This window comes from Podarcis pityusensis, assembly GCF_964106645.2.
Source record: "Podarcis pityusensis genome assembly, chromosome: 5".
In the NCBI taxonomy this organism is placed as follows: Eukaryota; Metazoa; Chordata; class Lepidosauria; order Squamata; family Lacertidae; genus Podarcis; species Podarcis pityusensis.
In genome coordinates this window covers 93,364,973-93,389,377 of record NC_138032.1, presented here as the reverse complement: position 1 = coordinate 93,389,377, position 24,405 = coordinate 93,364,973, and the positions used below count along the sequence as shown (strand labels likewise).

The following is a 24,405-nucleotide window of genomic DNA, read 5'->3' as shown; positions in this document are numbered from 1 at the left end:
TCCGCTTCATCTACACTGGTGGTCGATTTGATGTTGGCTTTGAAAATTCCATCTGCTGAGCAGTTTATGCAGATTGATGTCCAGCAGCCGTCAGCCGTGTGGTATCAAATTGCCATTTTAAAAGGTCTTTGGGCTGTTCAGAAAAGCAGGTGTGGGTCTGGGTAGAGGTGGGGAGAAATACAAAGCTCAACCAACTATTTCTTTATGTCTGGCTCTATAGATTCTGTTTTACTTAGCCCGCCCCACGATTTCCAGAATATGACCAGAGCAGGCCTTCAGGCGTTTAGAAAGGGTCAGTATCTGGGTCTTAAAACCACATGTTCATCCCAGCTCTATGACATCAAAATAGTAGTGTTTCATCCCTGCTCAGGAGAACTATTTATTAATGAAATAATAACATATTTATATACTGAGAACTCCTCTTGCTGCTTCAGTTCATTTTTAACCTGCTGCCCTGGTCATTCACCATTTCTATAAAAAAAATTATATATATGGTCCCATCATACATTTTCACTTCAGTAATCAATTGTTGTTTTTGTTGTTTAGTCGTTTAGTTGTGTCCGACTCTTCATGACCCCATGGACCAGAGCACGCCAGGCACTTCTGTCTTCCACTGCCTCCCGCAGTTTGGTCAAACTCATGCTGGTAGCTTCGAGAACACTGTCCAATAATCTCGTCCCCTGTCGTCCCCTTCTCCTTGTGCCCTCCATCTTTCCCAACATCAGGGTCTTATCCAATGAGTCTTTTCTTCTCATGAGGTGGCCAAAGTATTGGAGCCTCAGCTTCACGATCTGTCCTTCCAGTGAGCACTCAGGGCTGATTTCCTTAAGAATGGATAGGTTTGATCTTCTTGCAGTCCATGGGACTCTCAAGAGTCTCCTCCAGCACCATAATTCAAAAGCATCAATTCTTTGGCGACCAGCCTTCTTTATGGTCCAGCTCTCACTTCCATACATCACTACTGGGAAAACCATAGCTTTTACTATACGGACCTTTGTTGGCAAGGTGATGTCTCTGCTTTTTAAGATGCTGTCTAGGTTTGTGATTGCTTTTCTCCCAAGAAGCAGGCGTCTTTTAATTTCGTGGCTGCTGTCACCATCTCAGTGATCATATCCATTTGCAAATTGCTGCAGCAGATATATCTAACAATTGTCACTTCTTTTTGTAAATTTATTATTAAAGAGCATTTATATCTCTTTCCTCTTTATAAGGGTGGCTTATAGGTTTACCTGTTACAGCAGCCTAAAGCCGAGGAGCTGGAATAATAGCAGCCGTGGTCCAGCATCTCAAGGGCAACAGATGAAAAATACTTGGATGCACTTTTATTGTCATTGCATCAATGTACACATGGCTTCATAAAATAACACCTGCATGGAATCATAGAACTTGGAAGGGACACCAAGGGTCATCTAGTCCAATCCCCTGTAATGCAGGGATCATAGCTATAGCATCCATGTCAGGTGGCCACACAAACTCTGCTTAAAAACCTCCAGTGAAGGAGAGTCCACCACCTTCTGAAGAAGCGTTTGGATTTGATATCCCGCTTTGTCACTACCTTAAGGAATCTCAAAGCGGCTAACAAACTCCTTTCCCTTCCTCCCCCACAACAAATACTCTGTGTGGTGAGTGAGGCTGGGAGACTTCAGAGAAGTGTGACTAGCCCAAGGTCACCCAGCAGCTGCATGTGAAGGAGCAGGGAAGTGAACCCGGTTCACCAGATTATGAGTCCACTGCTCTTAACCACTACACCACACTGGCTCTTGGAGGGAGACTGTTCCACTGTCAAACAACTCTTACTGTCAGAAAGTTCCTCCTGATGTTGAGTCGGAATCTCCTTTCCTGTAACTTGAATCCATTGGTTCGAGTCCTATCCACCGGAGCAGGAGAAGGCAAGTTTGCTCCATCTTCCCTGTGACACCCTTGAGATATTTGAAGATGGCTATCATATTTCCTCTTAAAGGTAAAGGTAAAGGTACCCCTGCCCGTACGGGCCAGTCGTGTCCGACTCTAGGGTTGTGTGCCCATCTCACTTAAGAGGCCGGGGGCCAGTGCTGTCGGGAGACACTTCCGGGTCACGTGGCCAGCGTGACGAAGCTGCTCTGGTGAGCCAGCACCAGCGCAGCACACGGAAACGCCATTTACCTTCCTGCTATAAAGCGGTACCTATTTATCTACTTGCACTTAGGGGTGCTTTTGAACTGCTAGGTGGGCAGGAGCTGGGACTGAAAGACAGGAGCTCACCCCGCCGCAGGGATTCAAACCGCCAACCATACGATCGGCAAGTCCTAGGCACTGAGGTTTTACCCACAGCGCCACCCGCGTCCCTCATTTCTCCTCTTAGTCTCCTCTTTTTCAGGTTAAACATACCCAGCTCCTTCAATCGTTCCTCACAAGGCTTGGTTTTCAGACCCTTGATCATCCTGGCTGCCCTCCTTTGTACACATTCTAGCTTGTCAATATCCTTCTTAAACTGTGGCGCCTTCATTCAAATCCCATCCCCAAAGCTACCTTTGCCACAAAGCACAACCCATTCATTCCTTTGCCATATGGTAACTGACAAATGAATCCTAAGTAGGGCTGGGAGGAGAAGAGCAATGCATCTACCACCACATCCTAAGCCCTGTTTCTTTGGTTCTGTTTTCTCACGACACCAGTTCTAGGCTGTTGTGCCTGAGAGATCCAAGGTGTGGGCTTCTTGTGAGACCCAGAGGCTTTGAATCTGGTGAATCCAATCCCACCAAGTCTAGGTGGGAAGGAAAGCAAGCCTACCCTCACCGGCAGTGCTCCTCTCTGCTGAGAAAGGGTGGCAGAGAGGCACCTCTATGTGTGATCCTACTATCTGCCGCCATCATCTGTGTGCTTGCCTACAAGAGTGCATTTCACTAAGCCTAAGTGTGAGCAGAAAGCAATGACAAACCTAGACAGCATCTTAAAAAGTAGAGACATCACCTTGCCAACAAAGGTCCGTATAGTAAAAGCCATGGTTTTCCCAGTAGTGATGTATGGAAGTGAGAGCTGGACCATAAAGAAGGCTGATCGCTGAAGAATTGATGCTTTTGAATTATGGTGCTGGAGGAGACTCTTGAGAGTCCCATGGACTGCAAGATCAAACCTCTCCATTCTTTAGGAAATCAGCCCTGAGTGCTCACTGGAAGGACAGATCCTGAAGCTGAGGCTCCAATACTTTGGCCACCTCATGAGAAGAGAAGACTCCCTGGAAAAGACCCTGATGTTGGGAAAGATTGAGGGCAGAAGGAGAATGGGACGACAGAGGACAAGATGGTTGGATAGTGTTCTCGAAGCTATGAGTTTGACCAAACTGTGGGAGGCAGTGGAAGACAGAAGTGCCTGGCGTGCTCTGGTCCATGGGGTCACGAAGAGTCAGACATGACTAAACGACTAAACAACAACAACAAATGTGAGCAGAGAAACGAACACATACTGCTCCCGTTTTCCCTTGTGCCTCCTTTTCCTCTGTCATCCACCCGTGTCAAATTCCCAGCCTCTGTCCTTCCTCTATCACCAACCCTCCACACAAAACCAGGTAACCTTCCTAGGGAAGGGCCTGTCCTACAGTGGTACCCCGCAAGACGAACGCCTCGCAAGACGGAAAACCCGCTAGACGAAAGGGTTTTCCGTTTTGGAGGCGCTTCGCAAAACGAATTTCCCTATGGGCTTGCTTCGCAAGACGACAGCCCATAGGGAAATCTCCGGGACAGCGGGGAAGCGCAGCGCGTCTTCCCCACTGTCCTCGGACCTCCTCCCGCCGCCCGGCATCGGAACGAAGCTCCGATGCCGGGCGGGGGGGCGGGGACACCTTCTCCCGCCGCCCAGCTTCGGATGGCTTTCCTGAAGACTTGGGGTGGGAGGAGGGTTTTCCTTCCCACCGCCAACATTCAGAATGCTGTTCTGAATGTTGGCGGTGGGGAGGAAAAACCCTCCTCCCACGCAAGCCCCGGGAACAGAGGGAAAGCGCTGCGCGCCTTCCCCTCTGTTCCCGTACCTGTCCTGAAGGCTTGCGGTGGGGAGAAAAGCCCTTCTCCGCACCGCCAGCCTGGCAAGCGGTTTCCCTAGGAACGCATTAATTGATTTTCAATGCATTCCTATGGGAAACCGTGCTTCGCAAGACGAAAAACTCGCAAGAAGAAAAAACTTGCGGAACGAATTAATTTCGTCTTGCGAGGCACCACTGTATTGCAGTCTTCAAAGTAGCACAGATATGGATGGCCTCTTGCACAATACCAATAACAGCATAAGCAAGAAAACGGTCCTTTCCCTGAGAAGCAGGGAGATGGTGATAGATGAAGGAAATAAGCTGGAAAGGAGCAAACCCTGGATCGATTCCAGAAATATTTCCGCCCCACCTGCAACCTGCGGTTCCAGCCTGGATTCCTGTCAGGGCGGAACTCAACCTCATGCCGACAGAGAATTGTGCTTATCACAACATCTGTAAAACAAAAAACCAACCACGAACCTCCAGCCTTCTGTATGCATTTTGAATGTTTGGAATTAATTATTAGGGGAATACACAAACACACACACACACACACACTGACAGAAACATACAGTCTGAACATTATATTATGATATGCCTCCCTTCGGGCTATACCAAACTTTACGCTGAGGGAGGGAGTGGAGCTTGTGCAAGAGAATGTCACCCACTGATTTTAGTAGAGCAACTCTTCACTTGCAGGAGAATTACCGTATTTTTTGCTCTATAAGACTCACTTTTTCCCTCCTAAAAAGTAAGGGGGAATGTGTGTGCGTCTTATGGAGCGAATGCAGGCTGCGCAGCTATCCCAGAAGCCAGAACAGCAAGAGGGATTGCTGCTTTCACTGCGTAGTGATCCCTCTTGCTGTTCTGGCTTCTGAGATTCAGAATATTTTTTTTCTTGTTTTCCTCCTCCAAAAACTAGGTGCGTCTTGTGGTCTGGTGCGTCTTATAGAGGGAAAAATACGGTATGTGTTTAAGGATTTTGAATGGCCCAAGTTCTGCTTCTGACAGCGGAGAAGACACGTGAGTAAACACAGTTCTTTGCACATTAGCCTTAATAATATCTTAAATTGAACCCACCCTGAATACGTGTTCCTGAAGAGCTAGCCTCTAAACCCACCCCCTCACACTTGGCTGGACTGAGTGGGAATACAGGTTTGCGTGAGGAATTTGCTAAGAGAGGTGTTGTCCTGATCGTAGACAGAGACCTACATAGCATCATATGCATGCAAATCTCACCAACAGTAGACTCACTGGTTAGAGTAATTATTACTCTTTCTCTTGCACAGCAAGGTAACAGGTTTAACAGGTCCATAATCTGGGAAGGGTAAAGCCTGTTGACAAAAGCCAAATAAAAAGACTGCAAATATCAGACTACTTTAAAAAGATGAAAGGCTTCCCATTGCTGACCTTCACCTTTGCTTGGGGCTCCTTAGAGTGGGTGGTGATTTCTGCTGAGCTTTCAAAAGCAATTCACACTTCCTAAGTCTCCTGCCCAGTGGAACCTGCCTTTCACATCTGTATGGATCAGACTGAGCTGACAAAATGTTCCATGTAAATCTTACTCTTACTCTTACTCACTTACTCTAGAGTACTCTAGAGTAACCTCCACTGAACTCAATGGGACTTGTATAGCATTGTACCTTGAGTTCAAGGACAAAGTACCGTATTTTTTGCTCTATAAGACACACCAGACCACAAGACGCACCTAGTTTTTGGAGGAGGAAAACAAGAAAAAAAAATATTCTGAATCTCAGAAGCCAGAACAGCAAGAGGGATCACTGCGCAGTGAAAGCAGCAATCCCTCTTGCTGTTCTGGCTTCTGGGATAGCTGCGCAGCTGCATTCGCTCCATAAGACACACACACATTTCCCCTTACTTTTTAGGAGGGGAAAAGTGAGTCATAGAGCAAAAAATACGGTATTTCCCCCCTGACATTTGTTTATTTTTGCACAAATTTAACAAAATAATTAATTTGGACACCTGCATTCACCTATTTCAGCAAAAAAAAACAGCAAGAAATTTTGTGGCACATTCAAAAACTGAACAATTTGTTATGCTTGAGATCTCATGGACTAAAGTCCACTTCACCTGATAAATGATCCCCATTTCATTTCCCTGATTCTACTCCTAACAATTCTCACCCTTTGCAAACATGTGCATAGACTCTGCAACTGAAGATTAGGCTTCATGCCTCTGATGGTGGTGTGGCCTTCATAGTCTATGAAAGGTGATGCCATAATATGGTGATGCCGTGATGTGATATTACCACACCAGTGCCCATAGGCATTTGCTCAGCCCAAATCACTGGCCAGTTGAAGAAACATGACAACCCTTTAAATATTTGAGGAGATAGGATAGCCATCTTCAGATATATAAAGGGTGGACTGTCCCATGGAGGTTAATAAATAATAATAATAATAATAATAATAATAATAATAATAATAAATTTATTTATATCCCGCCCTCCCCAGCCGAAGCCGGGCTCAGGGCAGCTAACAACAATAAAATAATACAACATTCTAAAATCATTTCATTATAAAATTAATTCAAATCAAATTGATGGCAACCATTGGGCTAGAGTTCTGTGAAGATTGCCAAAGGAGGGGGTCAGACTGTGCCCTGACCAAAGGCCTGGTGGAACAGCTCTGTCTTGCAGGCCCTGCGGAAAGATGTCAAGTCCCGCAGGGCCCATGTCTCTTGTGACAGAGCGTTCCACCAGATCGGAGCCACAGCCGAAAAAGCCCTGGCTCTGGTTGAGGCCAGCCTAACCTCTCTGTGGCCCAGGGTCTCCAAGATGTTTTTATTTGAAGACCGTAACGTCCTCCGTGGGACATACCAGGAGAGGCGGTCCCGTAGGTACGAGGGTCCTAGGCCGTATAGGGCTTTAAAGGTGGAGCAAGCTTGCTTTCTCCTGCTCTGGAGGGTAGGACCCAAGCCAATGGATTCAAGTTACAAGAAATGAGATTCTGACAAAACATCACAAAGAACTTTCTGACAGAAAGATTTTCAACAGAGGAACAGACTCCCTCAGAAGGTGGTGGACTCTCCTTCACTTGAGGTTTTCAATGCTTTAGTTGAGATTCCTGCATTGCAGGGGATTGGACTAGGTGCCTCCGGGGGTCCCTTCCAACTCTTCAGTTTTGTGATTCTGCGAAATGGGCAGTCCCACTCTGACTAATGTTTAGCATGTGCACCCGGCTGGGAGTGAGAGAATGGCTAGGCTTATTCCCATGTATACAGCTGCACTTGCCCTGGAACAGCACACAAAACACAATGTTGCTTACTTTTTCTTTGGGGAGGGGTGATTTGGGGTAGGTTACTTTCTTAGTTCCAACCTGAGCTAAACTTTCCAGATCTTGCAACCACCCTTGGACTGGCTTGGAAGGCGAGGAGTTGTTTCTGAGGCTGGGCGTGAGATCCAAGAGATCTCATGCTCCACTCTGTCACTTCAGTTTAAGATTCCTGGAAGAGAGTTTGTGTCCCACACTCTCAATAACAGATTCAGGATTCAGTAACACACATACATAGTCCTCTTCCTCATGGCTTTGGGGAGATTTTGACCCTTTGGGCGATGTCAGTAGTGAAGTGATATACTTCTGCCCCCCCAATGTTCACTCACATATGCAGTAACTTTCTTCTTGGAGGTTGGGAATTTCTGGCTAGGTTCTGGAAATTATGAGAACACCTCACAACTTTTAAAGTCCCAACAAGCTCCTCTTGTTTACCAGCTTCCCTCTTCTCTTCTCTCCCACACATGCCTAAAGGTGCCAAGGGATCAAGCAGGCGGTGGGGGAGAGGGGAGCAGCTGAGAGGGTTGGCGGTAAAAGCTTTTCCTAGACTTCCACCCACCTGCAACTGAGAACAACAGCTGTTTTTGTTTTTGTTTTGCTTGGTCAATGAGTCAGGTGGACTCAACAACAGCAGCAGCAGCAAACTTGCAGAACTGACAGCAGTGGAACAGATTAAAACAGGATTGGGCAAACTCGGCCCTCCAGATGTTTTGGGACTACAACTCCCATCATCCCTGACCACTGGTCCTGTTAGCTAGGGATGGTGGGAGTTGTAGTCCCAAAACATCTGGAGGGCCGAGTTTGCCTATGCCTGGATTAGAAAGAGGCCCTTAGTGATAATGGCCTTGGCTGCCATTATCCCTCCTCTCCAACTTGCAACTTGGTAAATGTGTGACTGTCCTTGCCTTCACTGGGTCCCCATGGCTCTCCGCCATGCCTCCCTGTACCAGGCTTTGGGCAACCAGCTTTCCTTATGTAGTTTGCCTGCTCCAATCCCCTCATGCTATATCATGGGCAAGGTCTCTCTTCAGCTAGTTTGCCCCTCACACACCCTCCCTCCTGTCATTCAGAGTCTCCCACCATAAACCAAGGGATCCAGTTCCCTTGGGGCAAGTGCTTTAAATCATGCCTCAGAATTGACTATACAAATCCAGAGTCAACTCATCTGCCCATGTACTGAAACCAAAGCCACACATTGTTTGCCAGATGTGAAATATATTGGCATCATTTTCAGCTCTTACCCCACTACTATGGATAGCTAGCTATAGGATCTACAAAGGCCTGGAAACGATGCCTTATGAGGAACGGCTAAGGGAGCTGGGCATGTTTAGCCTGGAGAAGAGGAGGTTAAGGGGTGATATGATAGCCATGTTCAAATATATAAAAGGATGTCACATAGAGGAGGGAGAAAGGTTGTTTTCTGCTGCTCCAGAGAAGCGGACATGGAGCAATGGATCCAAACTACAAGAAAGAAGATTCCACCTAAACATTAGGAAGAACTTCCTGACAGTAAGAGCTGTTCGACAGTGGAATTTGCTGCCAAGGAGTGTGGTGGAGTCTCCTTCTTTGGAGGTCTTGAAGCAGAGGCTTGACAACCATATGTCAGGAGTGCTCTGATGGTGTTTCCTGCTTGGCAGGGGGTTGGACTCGATGGCCCTTGTGGTCTATTCCAACTCTATGATTCTATGATTCTGTGATTCTATGATATAAGAAGCAATTACAATGGCTAGGGAGGCATAGATTGTGGAATTGTAGATTGAAGTGTCCATAAGGCTCATCAAGTCCAACCCCTACAATATGGTTTTACCAGACGTCCCTGTTTCCCGAGGACAGTCCCTGGATTCGCAAATCTGTCCCTGGATAAAATCCATCCCCGGATTTCATTTAATGTCCCCGGATATATATTTTAAGTGTTGTAGATTTATTAGTAGGAAATGAATGTTGCATGATTGGTTCAACAGCACAAGACACATCATATGGGGACTTCTGGCGAGGCAAAATGGCGGGCGCCATGGCAGTGAGCAGCTCCTGAAGCCAGCCAGAGCCAACTGCGCTACCAGGCTGGCTCTGGGCTGCCGAGAATGCCGCTGCTGAGGGGGAACAGGGGACGCCTGGCGCATCAACCCCGGAGCCGACGCAGGGAGGAGAGAGGAGAAGGAGAAGGAAGAGAGAGAAAGAGGAAGGAGGAAAAAAGAGGGGAGCCCCGACCTTACCGCACCACTGCCGCCTCTGCCACTGAGGAGGAGAGGTAGGAGAGCACCGGGAGGGCAAGGACACGTAGCAAAGCCCAGCCCCGAACCGAGCATACTCCATGGCAGCTAGCGCTCCAAGAAAGCAGGCTGGGGCCCAGAAGAAGGCTGCACAACAGAGAAGACTACAGAAGAGATTACTTCTTTTTTATAAAACAACAACTTTTTTTAATAACTTTTTTTTCTCTTAAAAAAGAAAAGTGTCCCCGGATTCTTTGAAAAAAATCTGGTAACCTTACCCTACAATGCAGGAATATTTCACGCAACATGGGGCTCAAATCCGGAGATTAAGAGTCTCATGCTCTACGGACTAAGCTGTCCCACTATGACATGACTCTGAGGCCACAGCCCTGACAAAGGGAGCAATGACCGAACTTGCATTAACCATTCCATGTTGGTGCCAAGAGGAAAGAGAATTCGGATTAGCCTTGTGCTGGCCCTTCTCCACTTGCGTAGCTGGCCTGTTCAGAGTGGCTGTCAAAGATGTGGCGCCTTGTGGAGATACTGAAGGAATTAGAAGATGATGGTCCTCCCACAGCTGCAGTTGATTAATCTTCCAATTAAGATGATTCATGGTTACAGCTCTGCTTAAAAGGGATTAACTGTTTAAGAATACAAGGCTCAGAACCCCAGGCTTATAGAATGCCCAGTTCTCAGAAGACTTTTTGGAAACCCTTGTGTTTGTTTACTATTGTACAGGCATCTGGGCTTCCTTCAACCTCCTGCCATCCGCATTAACCAAATACAGGCAAAGTATTTCAGAAAACAAATTCCCTCACAACTAGCTCTTTACCCTTTCCTCCTCATTTCTCAGGCTCAAGGACCGATTCCCGTGCTCTTTCGCTCTCCCTGCCACATCCGTGATGAATTGCATTTGCAAAGTGCGCAGAAAGAACACAGGATCCCATTGATTTTATTTTGCTCCAAAATGTTTCTAATAAATAAAATAGATGGTTCTATATATTTTGGGCTATCATTAAAAAATACATTTGCTGAAAGGTCACGATATAAATAACAGGACTGAAAGGTCAAGATATAAATGGAATTTCAAATAAAACCAATTTCCTGTGTCGAGAAGTGTCTCCTGCCTATGGTGAATTGGGGCATTTGTGTTATTTCTCAAGTCCTGTTGCTCCTCAGTCCCATCTTCCTTCTTACCATCCCTCAGCTTACCTCCTTTGTTTATACTGTTGCTTAGCCTTATTGCTGCAGCAACCCATGAGTTCTTCGTCAGCAATATGTACGACTTGGTGATGCCATAGGTGCAATTTCAGAATTGTTAGCTGATTGAAAAAAGCAGCTTACTTTTTGTACTTGTTCAAATCAACTAGCCTCCACCTGGCTGCGCACAACAGAAGAGTCTTGCTGGATCAGACCAAGAGTCCAATTAGCTCAGTGTCCCGTTTCAGCGATGTCTGGCAAGATGCCTCTAGGAAGCACAGGTCAGCACAAAGGAAACATTTATCTACAGACCTGTTAGATAAATTAATGGAAGATAAAGAGTATCAATATCACACACACATAGCTCTAATGCGGTCCACAGACCCAAAACAGACAGTATCAATATCTACTCACCATGATGGCTATATGCTACCTCCAAGATCAGAGGCACCCAGCCTTTGAATATCTCCTGTGAGCTTCCTATAGACATCTAGCCAGATGGTGACAATGCGAGAAAATGCTAGACTATATAGAGCAGGCATAGGCAAACGCCGGCCCTCCAGATGTTTGGGACTACAATTCCCATCATCCCTGGCCACTGGTCCTGTTAGCTATGGATGATGGGAATTGTAGTCCCAAACATCTGGGGGGCCGAAGTTTGCCTATGCCTGATATAAAGCTTTGGTCCGTTCCAGCAGGTCTGTTGTCTGAAAGGATCCTTTGCATATCAGAAACTCTACCAAGTTCCCCTTGGAAAATTTCACATAAAGAACCAAGGTTATCCCACAGAAAATGCAAAGAAATAATGAAACAGTTAAGAAATATATAGGATATGAGGAGTATGTTGAAGGAATGACCAGCATACATTCTCCTTATGGGTTAGCTTGAAGTGTTAATTTCTAAGGAAGGTGTATGCTATAGAATTCAAGGTATGCCCCCCACAAGGGGAAAAAAAACCCAGCCATTGATTTGAATATGTGAATTTAATATGAAGAATGATCCCAAAGAGCACTAGATTCTAAAGATTTTAAGCACGCAATGTAGTTGAGAGGTCCATTTCTTCCAGCACCAGAAAGCTACAAGAGAAGGTGGTGGTGGTTGTTGTTGATGCGTTAAAACAGCATCTGAAGTGAGTATTATGGGTTACTGAAATTTTCTGTGGCGTTGTTTGAAAATTCAACTTACTTACCTGTTGGCTTCTCCCTGGATGAACTGTTACGCACCTTGGCTGCTTCGTTTCACAGTACTTCAGAGCTACATTCCATACCAATTGGCTATTGTGAATTAATACTTTGGGGCTATTCAATGCAAAATGCTAGAACTAAGAACATTTTGTCCTTCACATATGTTTTCCTGATTGATTTGTTATGCCTAGTAGTTCACCTTTTGCTTTACTGCAACTTTAGCCAATAATGAGTATGGTAGAATACCAGAGATGTGAACTTCAGATTGCATACTGAACACAAACATGCAGTCATGGTTAAAATTAAGGAATGTGAGTTTACATCAATCCTTAAAAAGGTAAAGGTAAAGGACCCCTGACAGTTAAGTCCAGTCACAGGCGACTCTGGGGTTGTGGCGCTCATCTCGCTTTACTGGCCGAGGGAGCCGACGTTTGTCTGCAGTTTTTCCGGGTCATGTGCCCAGCATGGCTAAGCCGCTTCTGGTGAAACCAGAGCAGCGAACGGAAACACCATTTACCTTCCCGCCGGAGCGGTACCTATTTATCTACAGTGGTACCTCGGGTTAAGAACTTAATTCGTTCTGGACGTCCATTCTTAACCTGAAACTGTTCTTAACCTGAAGCACCACTTTAGCTAATGGGGCCTCCCACTGCTGCCGCGCCACCACCACACGAATTCTGTTCTCGTCCTGAAGCAAAGTTCTTAACCCAAGGTACTATTTCTGGGTTAGCGGAGTCTGTAACCTGAAGCGTCTGTAACCCAAGGCACCACTGTACTTGCACTTTGACGTGCTTTCGAACTGCTAGGTTGGCAGGAGCAGGGACCGAGCAACGGGAGCTCACCCCGTCGAGGGGATTCAAACCGCCGGCCTTCAGATCAGCAAGCCCTAGGCTCTGTGGTTTAGACCACAGCGCTACCTGCGTCCCATACATCAATCCTCAAGTAGCATTAAATATTATGTGTCAGCTTGTCTCTTAGCTCTTCTGTTTGCCTTCCCTTTGGGGATGTTTGTCTTTTATCGAACCATCTACAAATACTTGACAATTAAAGGTAAAGGTAAAGGTAAAGGGACCCCTGACCATTAGGTCCAGTCGTGGACGACTCTGGGGTTGCGGCACTCATCTCGCTTTACTGGCCAAGGGAGCCGGTGTACAGCTTCCGGGTCATGTGGCCAGCATGACTGAGCCGTTTCTGGCGAACCGGAGCAGCGCACGGAAACGCCGTTTACCTTCCCGACAGAGCGGTACCTATTCATCTACTTGCACTTTTGAGCATGCTTTTGAACTGCTAGGTTGGCAGGATCAGGGACCGAGCAACGGGAGCTCACCCCGTCGCAGGAATTCGAACCGCCGACCTTCTGATCGGCAAGCCCTAGGCTCTGTAGTTTAACCCACAGCGCCACCCGCATCCCTATCTTGACAATTACTAAATCACGTAATATTAGCAGCCTCGAGCCCTGCATTGCTTGGGAATTCTAACAAACAAAATCAGTGCAGTTTTGAAAATAATGGTTAAATCAGTGCAGTTTTGAAAATAATGGTTAAATCAGTGCAGTTTTTAAAGGTTCAGTACCCCATATTGATTCAAAATGACATCTGGTTGTATCCAAGCATAGATGAAAGCCTGCTCCTTGACCTCAGGAACCACCATGCAAAATTTGGTTATGATGTCTTTGGTTATGCCCAACTGCATAGTGAACAAACAAGTTTCCAAACTACATAGCAGTTTTTCTTTTAGTTTGTAAACTGAATTAAACCATTTCCCCAGCCTCTGCAGCTCCTCCTTAGAAGTAGATGAACATTCAGATGTTCTTTCTCAGGAACAATATGACGGGCAAGGACAGAAGGTTATGTAAGGTAGCATCGCTGGATCTCTTCATTGGTCCTGTTTCCAGACTAAAACAGTAAAACACATTTTGCCACTGAATTCTGATGGAACAGAAGGAGAAACTAGAGACAGATTTCAAAATGAAAGAGCAACTGCTCTTAGGGTGTGTGCAGAACTGGGAATCTGACCAGAGTGCAGAAAAACGTGAGAGTTTTCCCCCCTTAATGATATAGAAATCTATGTATAACTAAGGGATAAAATAGAAATGACTAACTACAGGCACCTGTTTCTTCATTCACAGTCCTTCTTTCTTATTGCTGAATTGCTATTAAACCAATATAGTTACAATGAAAACAAACATGAAAACCCAGGAAGGGCTGGAAGGGGGGTGAAAGGAAGTGTGGGAGCTGTGTTGCAAACACACATGTCCAGACACAACTGCACGCTAATCCAGAAAGAAAGATCGACAGACAGAATCGGGATTGATCAACTAGCTATTCCATATGACCAGCTATGCAAAATTGAAGGTGGACTGCATTGAGACTTGGAAGACTTACGAGTGCTCAGTTCCACACAAAAGGGGTTTTGCTCAATTTTCAGTATGTCCTTTTCCATTAAAAGTTCCCCAAAACCATTTCAGCAGCTTTGAGCGGATCTGGCTTTGATGCCTATTCCAGAAATATATCGTCTTCTATATCTGAACACTGTAGCAACTAAAATCTGAACCGGATTTTCCCCTACTGTACCAATAAACACATAAATGCAATGAAACATCAGGAGTAAAACAGCTTATTCCAAACGGAAGAAGGCTGCTCACATTTTTTTTAAAGTGCTCATTTTGAGGAACCCCATCTTTTATATATTATATTAATGATCCACTTGGATTGTTTCTTGGCTTTGGTAAGTTTCTAGGACAAATATTTTAGATATTTCTCCTAGCCTTCTAAAAGACAAATTGGCAGCACTAAAAACAGTTACAAAACAAATGTATTTTTTTTAAAAAAAGAAAAACAAGCCTAAACTTAAATTGCAGGCTTATTAGCAGTGCGTCTGGAACAGTGACACAGGGACAGGATGGGGGGGGGGGAATAAATGGTAACCCTAATGGTTAAGCTGGCAGAACATACAGAAAATGAATATTATTACTAGTCAATGCTGGCTATAGCCTACATTGATTAATTTTGTTTTTGGGAGGAAGGGATACAGTTAAACACTATATATTTAATCTTATCATCAAGGAATGGAAAAGCATGTACAGAAGTCTCGGCAACTTGATCTAATTTCTTTTAACAGGTTTACTCCATGAAAGTCAGTGGATTGACAGTTCTGGGCGAAAAAATACCAATGTTACACAAAGATTTTACAGGCAACTTATGGAAGGCTGAAGAGGAACAGAAGTCACAAGCAGTCATGAAAACTGGTGTAGCCAATTGTAGATATCCATACTTTACTGTTTTTTAATTGGTGTTGTTTATGTGCATGCATATATATATGTATATATATGCATATACATACACATATACATACACACATGGCAGTTTTCTGGAATTTAATAAATAAGGACAACTTATAATATATAAAACAATATAAACATTTATATGCTACATGCATATCATATAATTTAGACATAATAATTTATACGACGGAGAGGCACAGACCTATGTTCGTCCAATTTTTCTGGATAATGCACACACACAAGAAGTGTCTATTCTTATCCATCGCCAGGCTACAAGTTTATTGTTTTCTGAAGTCAATGCTCGTACAAATGTTTGGGATGTTTTGCACTGGGAGTTCCAGTGCTTATCATCTATACCACGGCAGCCACTTTTGGCTGGTTTGGCTTGTTTACACTTTGTTTCATAAAAATATTGCTTGACTGGGGAAGGCCCTGTTCTGATTTCTCCCAGCACAGTAACCTGGTGTCCTCTAATGTCAATAGCAGAAGATTTGTCAGTGACCCATCGGCTCTCACTGTCACACACGGAATACTCCCCACGATGACTCTTGTTTTCAGCAAACCTCTTCTGCCGAGACGTTTGGTTTGCCGCCACAGAACTGCCAATGTAATCCTCCGTAAGGTATAATGGTGGGGGTTCCAATGGGGTATTGTCACTCAGGAGGACCCTGGGGGAGCTGTAGCGTTTCTGGTGTTTTAGTAGTTCTGTATCCATTGAGATAACCGGTTGGAAATCCAGTTTCACACTTTCATTGCCATCCATATCAGGCTCAGCAGTCTCTGTTTTCTTCATTGTGTCTTGAACACTATCCTTTATATCTGTGATTTGCTTGGAAATCTTATTTCTTAAGATGTCTGCTTGAATAAGTTTTATAATGAGAGAATTTATTGAATCTTCTGGTAAACTCCCTTGGTCCATGTTGGTAGACTGGATGCCACGGAGATAAGCAAGGAATATCACATAAAACAAGATGGACATCACCTTGTTCACGTGTAAGATCTGGGGAAAAAAAACCAAGAGTCAACTTGGAGACAAACAAATGAGCTTACATAGTCAACTGGTTGGTGGTGGTTGTTTTTCTTTCCATCATTTTCTTTTCAATATTTTGCAGGTGGAAAGTTTTACAAACTGTGTGTGCAATACCAAACGGCCAATAAATTCATGCAAGCTTTCCCCCAAATTCATATGGTCATATGAAGCTTCTTTAGACAAACCATTGGCTCTTTACACTCAATATTATCTACTGTGACTGGCCGTAACCCTTTCCAGCCCAGCTGTTCTGGACCCCTATAGCTGGAGGTGCCAGGAATTAACACTGGGCTTTTTGCCTGCTTTCTGATTGAGCTAGGGAAAAAATCTATGAATCTGCCTTATACTGTACTGAATAAGATCATATTGTCTGCTATGAATGGCAGGAGCTCTCCAGAATCTCACATGGAAATCTCTCATATCCCTACTCTCTGAGATTCATTTAACTGGAGAGGCCAGGGATGGAATTTGGAACATGCATGTAGACATGAATGGCAAGCATATCATTCCTATTTTTTAAACTCTCAGAAAAATCTGACCTGCACCCTGATCTCAGGAGTTCTTGCTGTAAGGTTCTAATTCACACATACATTCCACTGATACCAGCTGAATTTTTACATGGCAAAACTGAATCCATGCACGATCCGTAAGCCTGTGTATTCACAGTGTCCCTCGTGGTGGTCACAGAGAAGAGCAAAGATGTGTGTGTTTATTACTAAGTATACAGTCGGAATCAAATATTACAGCAGACTTACGACTACCATTAAAAACAAGAATCTCACACCATCTTCTTCCACTCTGCCTTTGTAACATCATGCAAGTTTCTCACTCCTGCAAATGAAGTGGAGCCAATGAAGTGGAGTGGGAAAATCATGTGTGATTATATAACGCATTAAGTATTTCAATATCAGGAGTGAGCAGAAGATAAAACCACTGGTGGGACACCAGTGGACCAGCAGCTAGAGACTGCTGGTTGCTGGGATCTTGCAAAGAAGTCAGAGAATAGTAGACTGACCACTTCCAACACAGCAGATGTTCTAAGCTGAACATCTCAAGATGCCATATCCCGTATTAGTTATGCCTTAATAATGCAGAGACCCTGACTATGCACTTTTGCTCTGTAAATATAAAACTCATTTTTCTTTCTAGCAAAAGAAAAAAAAGGGGGGGGGTGAAGTAGCCTGTTAGCCCACAGTTGCCCTCATGTTTTTCGTAGCATCACTACTTTTAGTTGTAGACTCTGGTCCACAAAACTGTACAATATAGTAACAGTGCGATTTTAAGTATACTTATTCAGATGTCAGTCATACAGCGCTCCATAGAACTTTTTCCCTACCAAGTGCGTTGAGAATTTCAGCCTTAATGTGTTAGCTTTTTGCAACTTGCATCTCTGGACCAGTTAGTAGCAGCTTTCTGCTCTGGATGGGGGAGGGAGAAATGACTGTCAACTTGCAGGCTGGCCTTTTATGGTCAAGAAATGTGTTTTCCTCATTCCCATATTTTGTTATGAAATGAGCTCACCTAAGTCTAGACTACGTTTTCCTTAATACTTAAATGACAATTTCTTGCTGTTTTGTAAAAACAGAAGTCTGTGGAGAAAACATTGGGGTTTCTAACAGTAGATCACTAGAACGGAAGGACCGGCACTCTTGCTGAAGCAAGCTGCTTGTGAAATGGTAACCCAGATCTCACAAAGGTGGGAGGAAAGAGTGGTTAGAGCTTCTAGCACGGCTGATATCAACTGGAGAATGAAAATTGTCCAGCTGCTGTACTCCACCAAACTAAGCTTGTCCAACAGAAGACATGGAACCATCAGATATCAACAGTTATGTCAGTGTTGTAGAAAAAGGTCAGGTGACCAGGCTTTGGTTGGAGTAAAACTGTTCCTCAACTTTACAACATCAAATTTATCAGATTGCATTTTTTTTTTTTACAAAGTCCTTAAAAAAAGGCATTTATGCACATGCTTTTTATGAATGCTTAAGCCCCAAATATACGCTCTTGTGCAGCTTTTGGCTGTCACAAAATTTGGAGAAGCGCAAATTTTGAAGGGCAGCTGCATTTCAGTGTGCAGTCTGCCTCAGGAAGCGTGAATTAGGTGAAATGCAAAGTGGACCAAGTTTCTCCTTATCCCAAGCTGCAGTCTGTTGCTTTCTATGTACAGGAATTTTTCTTTTTCCCTGTGGCGAACCATTTCCCAATGCGGTCAAGTCCAGGGTCAGTTTTACTGCTTCAACCCCTGCCTGTGGCCTCTCTCAAATCTTTGCGCTCCACAGATAAGTGAATGCAAATAACTAATTAGGGATGAGCTTAATAGTCCATTAGTAGAGGTCAGTCTTTTCCACTCTTGGCTGGATTGACCACAGGCTCAAAAGATTGGGAGGATACTTTGTTGTCATCGTCCCGTCCCCCCGTCCCCCATTACAGAGAAAATGCTGCTATTGCTGTTTCACTACTTTTGGGGATGTGTGTGTTAGTAACCTTCTCTTTTCTACTATAAATTAAGTTATTAAAATTTTACTGCTACTTTCCAATTAGTATGGACACTTACTTCTTTGTAGAAAGAAGGAAGAAGGACATGGCAAGAGAAGATTCCCCCTTTCCGCCTATCCCCTGCCTCCATGGAAGAACAGCCATTGCATCCCCATTCCCAACCTCTAAGGAAGCTGCCTAGCTTGAGCAGAGACAAGTTTATGAACTGGTTGCATAGTACAAAAACCGAGTGAGGCTGCTTCTGTTGCAGCACCTCTGCTACTGATAGGAAGAGTCTGCCAGAAGCAGAAGGGCAGCTGTAGATGTAACGGTCTTCTGCCTTCCATGGAGCCAAATCCAGTAGAAGCTGTCCAGCACCAATGGTGCCCTTAGGGCCAGAAAGAAAAGGTTGTCCACTCTTTTGGACTTCTTCCACCAATCTGCTGAGCAGCATCCAGGGGGAGGGGAGCTCACTGGACGGCTGCATGTAGCATTTGCAAGATTACAAAGAAGCCGCAGAGACTGGATCAGAAGGAACAAACTTTACTTAGCGGTGTGCTGCTAGCAAATGTAGCTTTCTTTCCCTGCTGGTGACACCCAGAACTGATTCCTGCCTCCCTCCCCCCCCCCCCCTCAATGCAACCATTTCTAAATCACTTTAGTTCCTGCTCACACTACAGCTGAAACCTCCTCTGCAGGAGCTGTCACATTTGTGCAGCCCCAGTAAGCCCCAGTTTGGTTTATCGTTTAACACAAGCCAGTGTTTTCCAATCAAACGCAAATTGCAATAAGGAAAGTAAAAAGCCTGTCGGAAAAGCCACTTACTGGTTGCAGTATCGCCATTTTGATTTAGCACCAGGCATTTCTTGTGCTTCCTTTAGGAGCAGAACATCCAAACTGCAAGTTGGCAACTGATTAAGGACCATCTGCACAGGCCAGTAGGTCCAGAGTGAGACAATATTAAGAGCCTGGAAAAGGCTACGGCCTTTGGCAGAAAATAAAGTGAGAGTCTACTAAGTGAGAGTCAACGTAAACATTGAAAGCTGATGCATCTGGAAAATCATTATCCTGAGCTTGAGATATTAAAAGGAAGGGAGAATGTTAGGAAGTAGTGATATCTAACCAGACCCCTGGGGATCTAAAACCTTTGCTTACACACATTTTATTAAAGTTAAACAAACATATATTGGGTGGGAAACGGATATAAACCTGAAACAGGAAATGGTCCAAAATGCAGAAATGCACACAGAGAGATAGGAAGCGCTCTCCTCTCTCCATGAACAATTCTCAAACTGACTGAACACAAGAAACAAATAATTAAACACACCCAAGGTTCTTATCCATGGGGGGTTCTTATCCTACCAAATTTTTGCATAATTTGTTGTCTGGACTTGGCCCGTTCCAATCAACCTCTTCTGGAGAGTGATCATTCACTTGTATCAGGTGTGATTGATTGATTGATTGATTGATTGATTGATTGATTGATTGATTCAGTTATTCCCAATGCAGAGATGCAGCAGGACCCACATTAAGAGGAAGCTGCTGCTATTTTGAGGAAAGGCTACAAAAGTAATGGATTTAGTAACCTCTGCTTGAATCACCTCCTTCGAACCAAGAGGAATGCTCAGATCAGTGAACTGGGTGGATACAAAAAAAGCAGACAATTCTTACTCTTCTACTGAGCAAGAGCAAACTTTTGGGGGATATCAGAATGATGTGTCTCCAAATATAACTGCTAAAAAGTCTGCCCCAGCTATCAAAAGGAAAACAGCACTCTGCACGCTTCCAGACACGTCCAATGACTTATTTGGGTAGAGTCTTTTTTTAGAAAAACCTTCTTTCCAAATAGAAACTATCAAATCTCCCACCCAGCCCTTGCATTGTACACAAAATGTTCCTGCTATGCTTTATTCTTTGCTTTGCATGAAATTTAGTTAATAAATGAACATTGGTCCATACTTTGCAGATGCAATATTTACTGTGAGCCATGGCACACAAATACTAGTGAAATGCCATGGTTTAACTATGGCTTGAGATGATTTGTAAGCAGGGCCGATGAAATTAATGGACAACAGGCTGAAGAAGGACAAAAGTGCTACAAACAACCCATTGTTGTGGAATTCACTGCCGTAAGACATACTGCAGGGATCCTTAATGTAGGTGACTCTTTTAAAAAGATCAGACTCATTCATGTAGGAGAGAGAATATTTGAGAGGAAAATCCTATCAACGACTATTCGCTATCAGCTGAATGGCAGCCTCCATGTGAAGCAGTTTACCTAAATATCATCTGTTGCTGTTACCGTATTTTTCGCACCATAGGGCGCACCAGACCATAGGGCGCACCCAGTTTTTAGGGGGGGAAATCAAGGAAAAAAATATTCCCCCCCAGCCCCAAAGAGCAGCGTACAGGCTGTGCACAACCTCTCCCTGCCGGAGGGGTTGAGCGGGGCTATGGCACAAGCCAAGGCAGCGAGCAGGATGGATCCCGCTCGCTGTTTTGGCTTCCCCTTTAGCCCCGTGCAGCCTCTCCTTGCCAGGAGACGCTGCCCAGGGCTAAAGAATCCATAGCCCCGTGCAGCCTCTCCTTGCCGGAGGGGTTTCGCTCGGCTATGGCACAAGCCAAGGCAGCGAGCAGGATGGATCCCGCTCGCTGTTTTGGCTTCCTCTTTAACCCCGTGCAGCCTCTCCCTCCCGGGAGAGGCTGCGTGGGGCTAAAGAATCCATAGCCCCGTGCAGCCTCTCCTTGCCGTAGGGGTTGCGCAAGGAAGCCAAGGCAGCGAGCGGGATGGATCCCGCTCGCTGTTTTGGCTTCCCCTTTAGCCCCGTGCTGCCTCTCCTTGCCGGGAGACGCTGCGCAGGGCTTTCCTGGCTTTACTGGGAGGTGGGGGGATTCCCCCACCTCCCGCAAAACCGGCAGAAGCCGCGCGCACTTTAAAAGGGCTGCACGGCTTCTCCTGGCTTTCCTGGGAGGTGGGGGAATTCCCTCACCTCTCGCAAAAGCCCGCAGAAGCCGCGCAACCCCTTTAAAGAGATCGCGGCTTCTCCTGGCTTTTCTGGGAGGTGGGAGAAGGGAATGATGTGGCCAGTCAGTCCCTTCTCCCTCCTGTGGAAAAGCCCGCAAGAGCGCACAGAGCTTGTGTGCGGCTCTTGGGGGCTTTTCCCGCCTGCCTCCCCCCTGCATTTGCTCCATAGGATGCACACACATTTTCCCTTGCTTTTTAGGAGGGAAAAAGTGCGTCCTATGGTGCAAAAAATACGGTATGTACTAAAGTTCTCACCCTGGGCCAGCAGGGGGATACTGTAGATAGTTATGTAAATAAGGGATTGAAAGTAACGTTCAGTGATTGGATAGTTTTAGAAAATTGTTACAGTTACATTGTACTGGAGCTCTATATAAGCAGGCTGACTGAACCCTTCAGTTCAGTTCTGTTTTGGCCTGTGAATAAACAAGAGCTGTTTGAAGAATCGCTGTGTCGTCTGCTATGTCTACCCACAACTTAACAGTTTCCATATCAAACAGTTGGTGCCTATCAACATTTTTGCAGCATGTTCTCCTCTGCAGATACTTTGGAGGGGATCCTTGTCATCATCGCACGGATTAGTGCTGAAAGGAGATTAATGTAATTGCCCTACAACTAGCTCTAATAACGGTTCCCTTGTCATCATATTGATGCCCTTGGAGAACTAAGGGGCATCCTGTTCCCATAGCGGCCAGGCAGAAGCCCGTGGAAAGCCAAAGAAGCCTGCAAACAGCAGCAATCTCCTGCTCATGCAGACATATCATGGAGTGTAAAATCAGTGAGCAATCAAGAAAATAAAACCATGTTCTAGGGTAAGCCTTCTTGGAAGGGTTTTCTCAAAGTCAGCATATAAATGTTTTAAATGAATTAAAATAACACCATAGCTGTGAAAATAAGGGACCAGCAGCCTCGAAAATAAGGGATCAACAATTACTTTGATAAAATACATATTTTGTTGCGTGCAAATGGCTTTAGATACCTATTAGGTCCATAAATTACCATATCACACATATTCAACACACACAAAAAAGGCAACAATTTGTTGTTGACAAAGGACAGCTGGACATAGAAAGGGCCCCATTACTTTCAGTAGCTTATTTAAGGGACATCATCAATAAGGGACAGCAGCGGGACATGGCGCTGGGATAAGGGACTGTCCCGCCAAATAAGGGACGCTTGACAGCTATGAATAGCACAACCTTAACATATTTAAACATCAGAATTTCTTACCCTATCTCAAGATTCAGAGGTGTTCACAATGGCAAGGCTCTTGTTAACCTGCACCTGGCTGGAAGAAAAACTTAGCTAGTGAATAGGAATCGAGTCTCACACTAGGAAAACGGCACAAATGGCACTGCATAGCAACAATATCAACCCTGATTTATGCGATTGCGTAGATTTCAAAATACTGTTATGGGCTACCATGCCTGAATTCCTTCTAACGCTGTATGACTGTGCAATTAAGAATGAATGCTAATTTACGGGAAATCACTGGCCATTTGAGAGATCAACTCAGCAAGAGGGTAGGATGAAGTTATGAAACTTGTCTGTCTTAGTCTGAGTAGGGACCAAGATTTTTGGAAAGGAGACTGTATGAATTTGGCCAGAAAATGATAGAATAGTTCTGGCTTTAAGGGTCTCAGCAAGCTACTGACTGCTGGTGGGGCAGACAACCAACAGCATGAGACATCTCTGCTAGAATATATGCACCGGCTCCCATATGCTACTGGCTCAGATTGGTATATAAAGCCCTGAAGAACTAGGGTCCCACATATCTTAAAGACCAGTTGAATGCTTACATCACAGCTCAGTCCCTGAGAGCATCCAGATTTCCCCCATATCACAGAAGCTAAACTGGCTTCAAGTAGATACCAGGTATTTAATTTTGTTGCTCCCTTGCTATAGAAATACTTTTCCGGCAGGCATTCTTGATTTTGACGCTGAGGCATCTTTCAGTTATTTTTTTATTCCGCCTGCAACTGCTTAAAACATTCTGAATTAGCAAGTCATTTTTCCGATTATGTTGTACTATTTCAAATGCACTTTTATGTTTTATTGTTGCGTACCACACTGGTGTTTTACGATCTGGTGGCATATAAATACTTTTATAAATGAAAGAAACAAAGCGCTACAGAAGAAACAGTGGGCAATATTTAATCATTCTCAGAAAATTTCAATGGGGCCGCTCCAAATATGACTTAGTTGTATATCACCCACTCAGTAAAGCAACATCTGCCTCCCATCCCAAATACCAACTTGGAACAAAAAGTTTCTGGAGGATAAGAAGAGAACTTGCATGGCAAGCTTCCCTAGGGAGTGCATTCTGAAGAGCAGATCCCATTGCACCTTCATGCCACTCCCAAACTTACCGTATTTTTCGCTCTATAAGACGCACCAGACCACAAGACGCACCTAGTTTTTGGAGGAGGAAAACAAGAAAAAAAATATTCTGAACCTCAGAAGCCAGAACAACAAGAGGGATCGCTGCTCAGCGAAAGCAGCGATCCCTCTTGCTGTTCTGGCTTCTGGGATAGCTGCGCAGCCTGCATTCGCTCCATAAGTCGCACACACATTTCCCCTTACTTTTTAGGAGGGGAAAAGTGAGTCTTATGGAGCAAAAAATACGGTATGTAGGGTTTTTAATTGGAGCAGGTATTCTTCTGAAGATCTCGGCGTATGGGTTTCATTTTATTCTTCTTCCTGTAGTCTATCACTGC

General features: G+C 44.8%; 1 protein-coding gene across 5 annotated transcripts in view; it reads right to left on the bottom strand.

The window, feature by feature from the left end:
- Positions 1-14,988: 14,988 nt before the first annotated feature.
- Positions 14,989-24,405, bottom strand: part of NTF3 (neurotrophin 3) — a 66,296-nt gene continuing 56,879 nt past the window's right edge. For 4 of the 5 annotated variants that reach the window (XM_081005731.1, XM_081005734.1, XM_081005732.1 and 1 more), the window contains exon 2: positions 14,989-16,164. In XM_081005731.1, the coding sequence (XP_080861857.1) occupies positions 15,367-16,164 (798 nt within the window). In that variant the 3' untranslated portion in view covers positions 14,989-15,366. Of the gene's footprint in view, positions 16,165-22,918; positions 22,973-24,405 lie in introns of all 5 variants that reach the window. The other variant, XM_081005733.1, reaches the window with a different exon arrangement.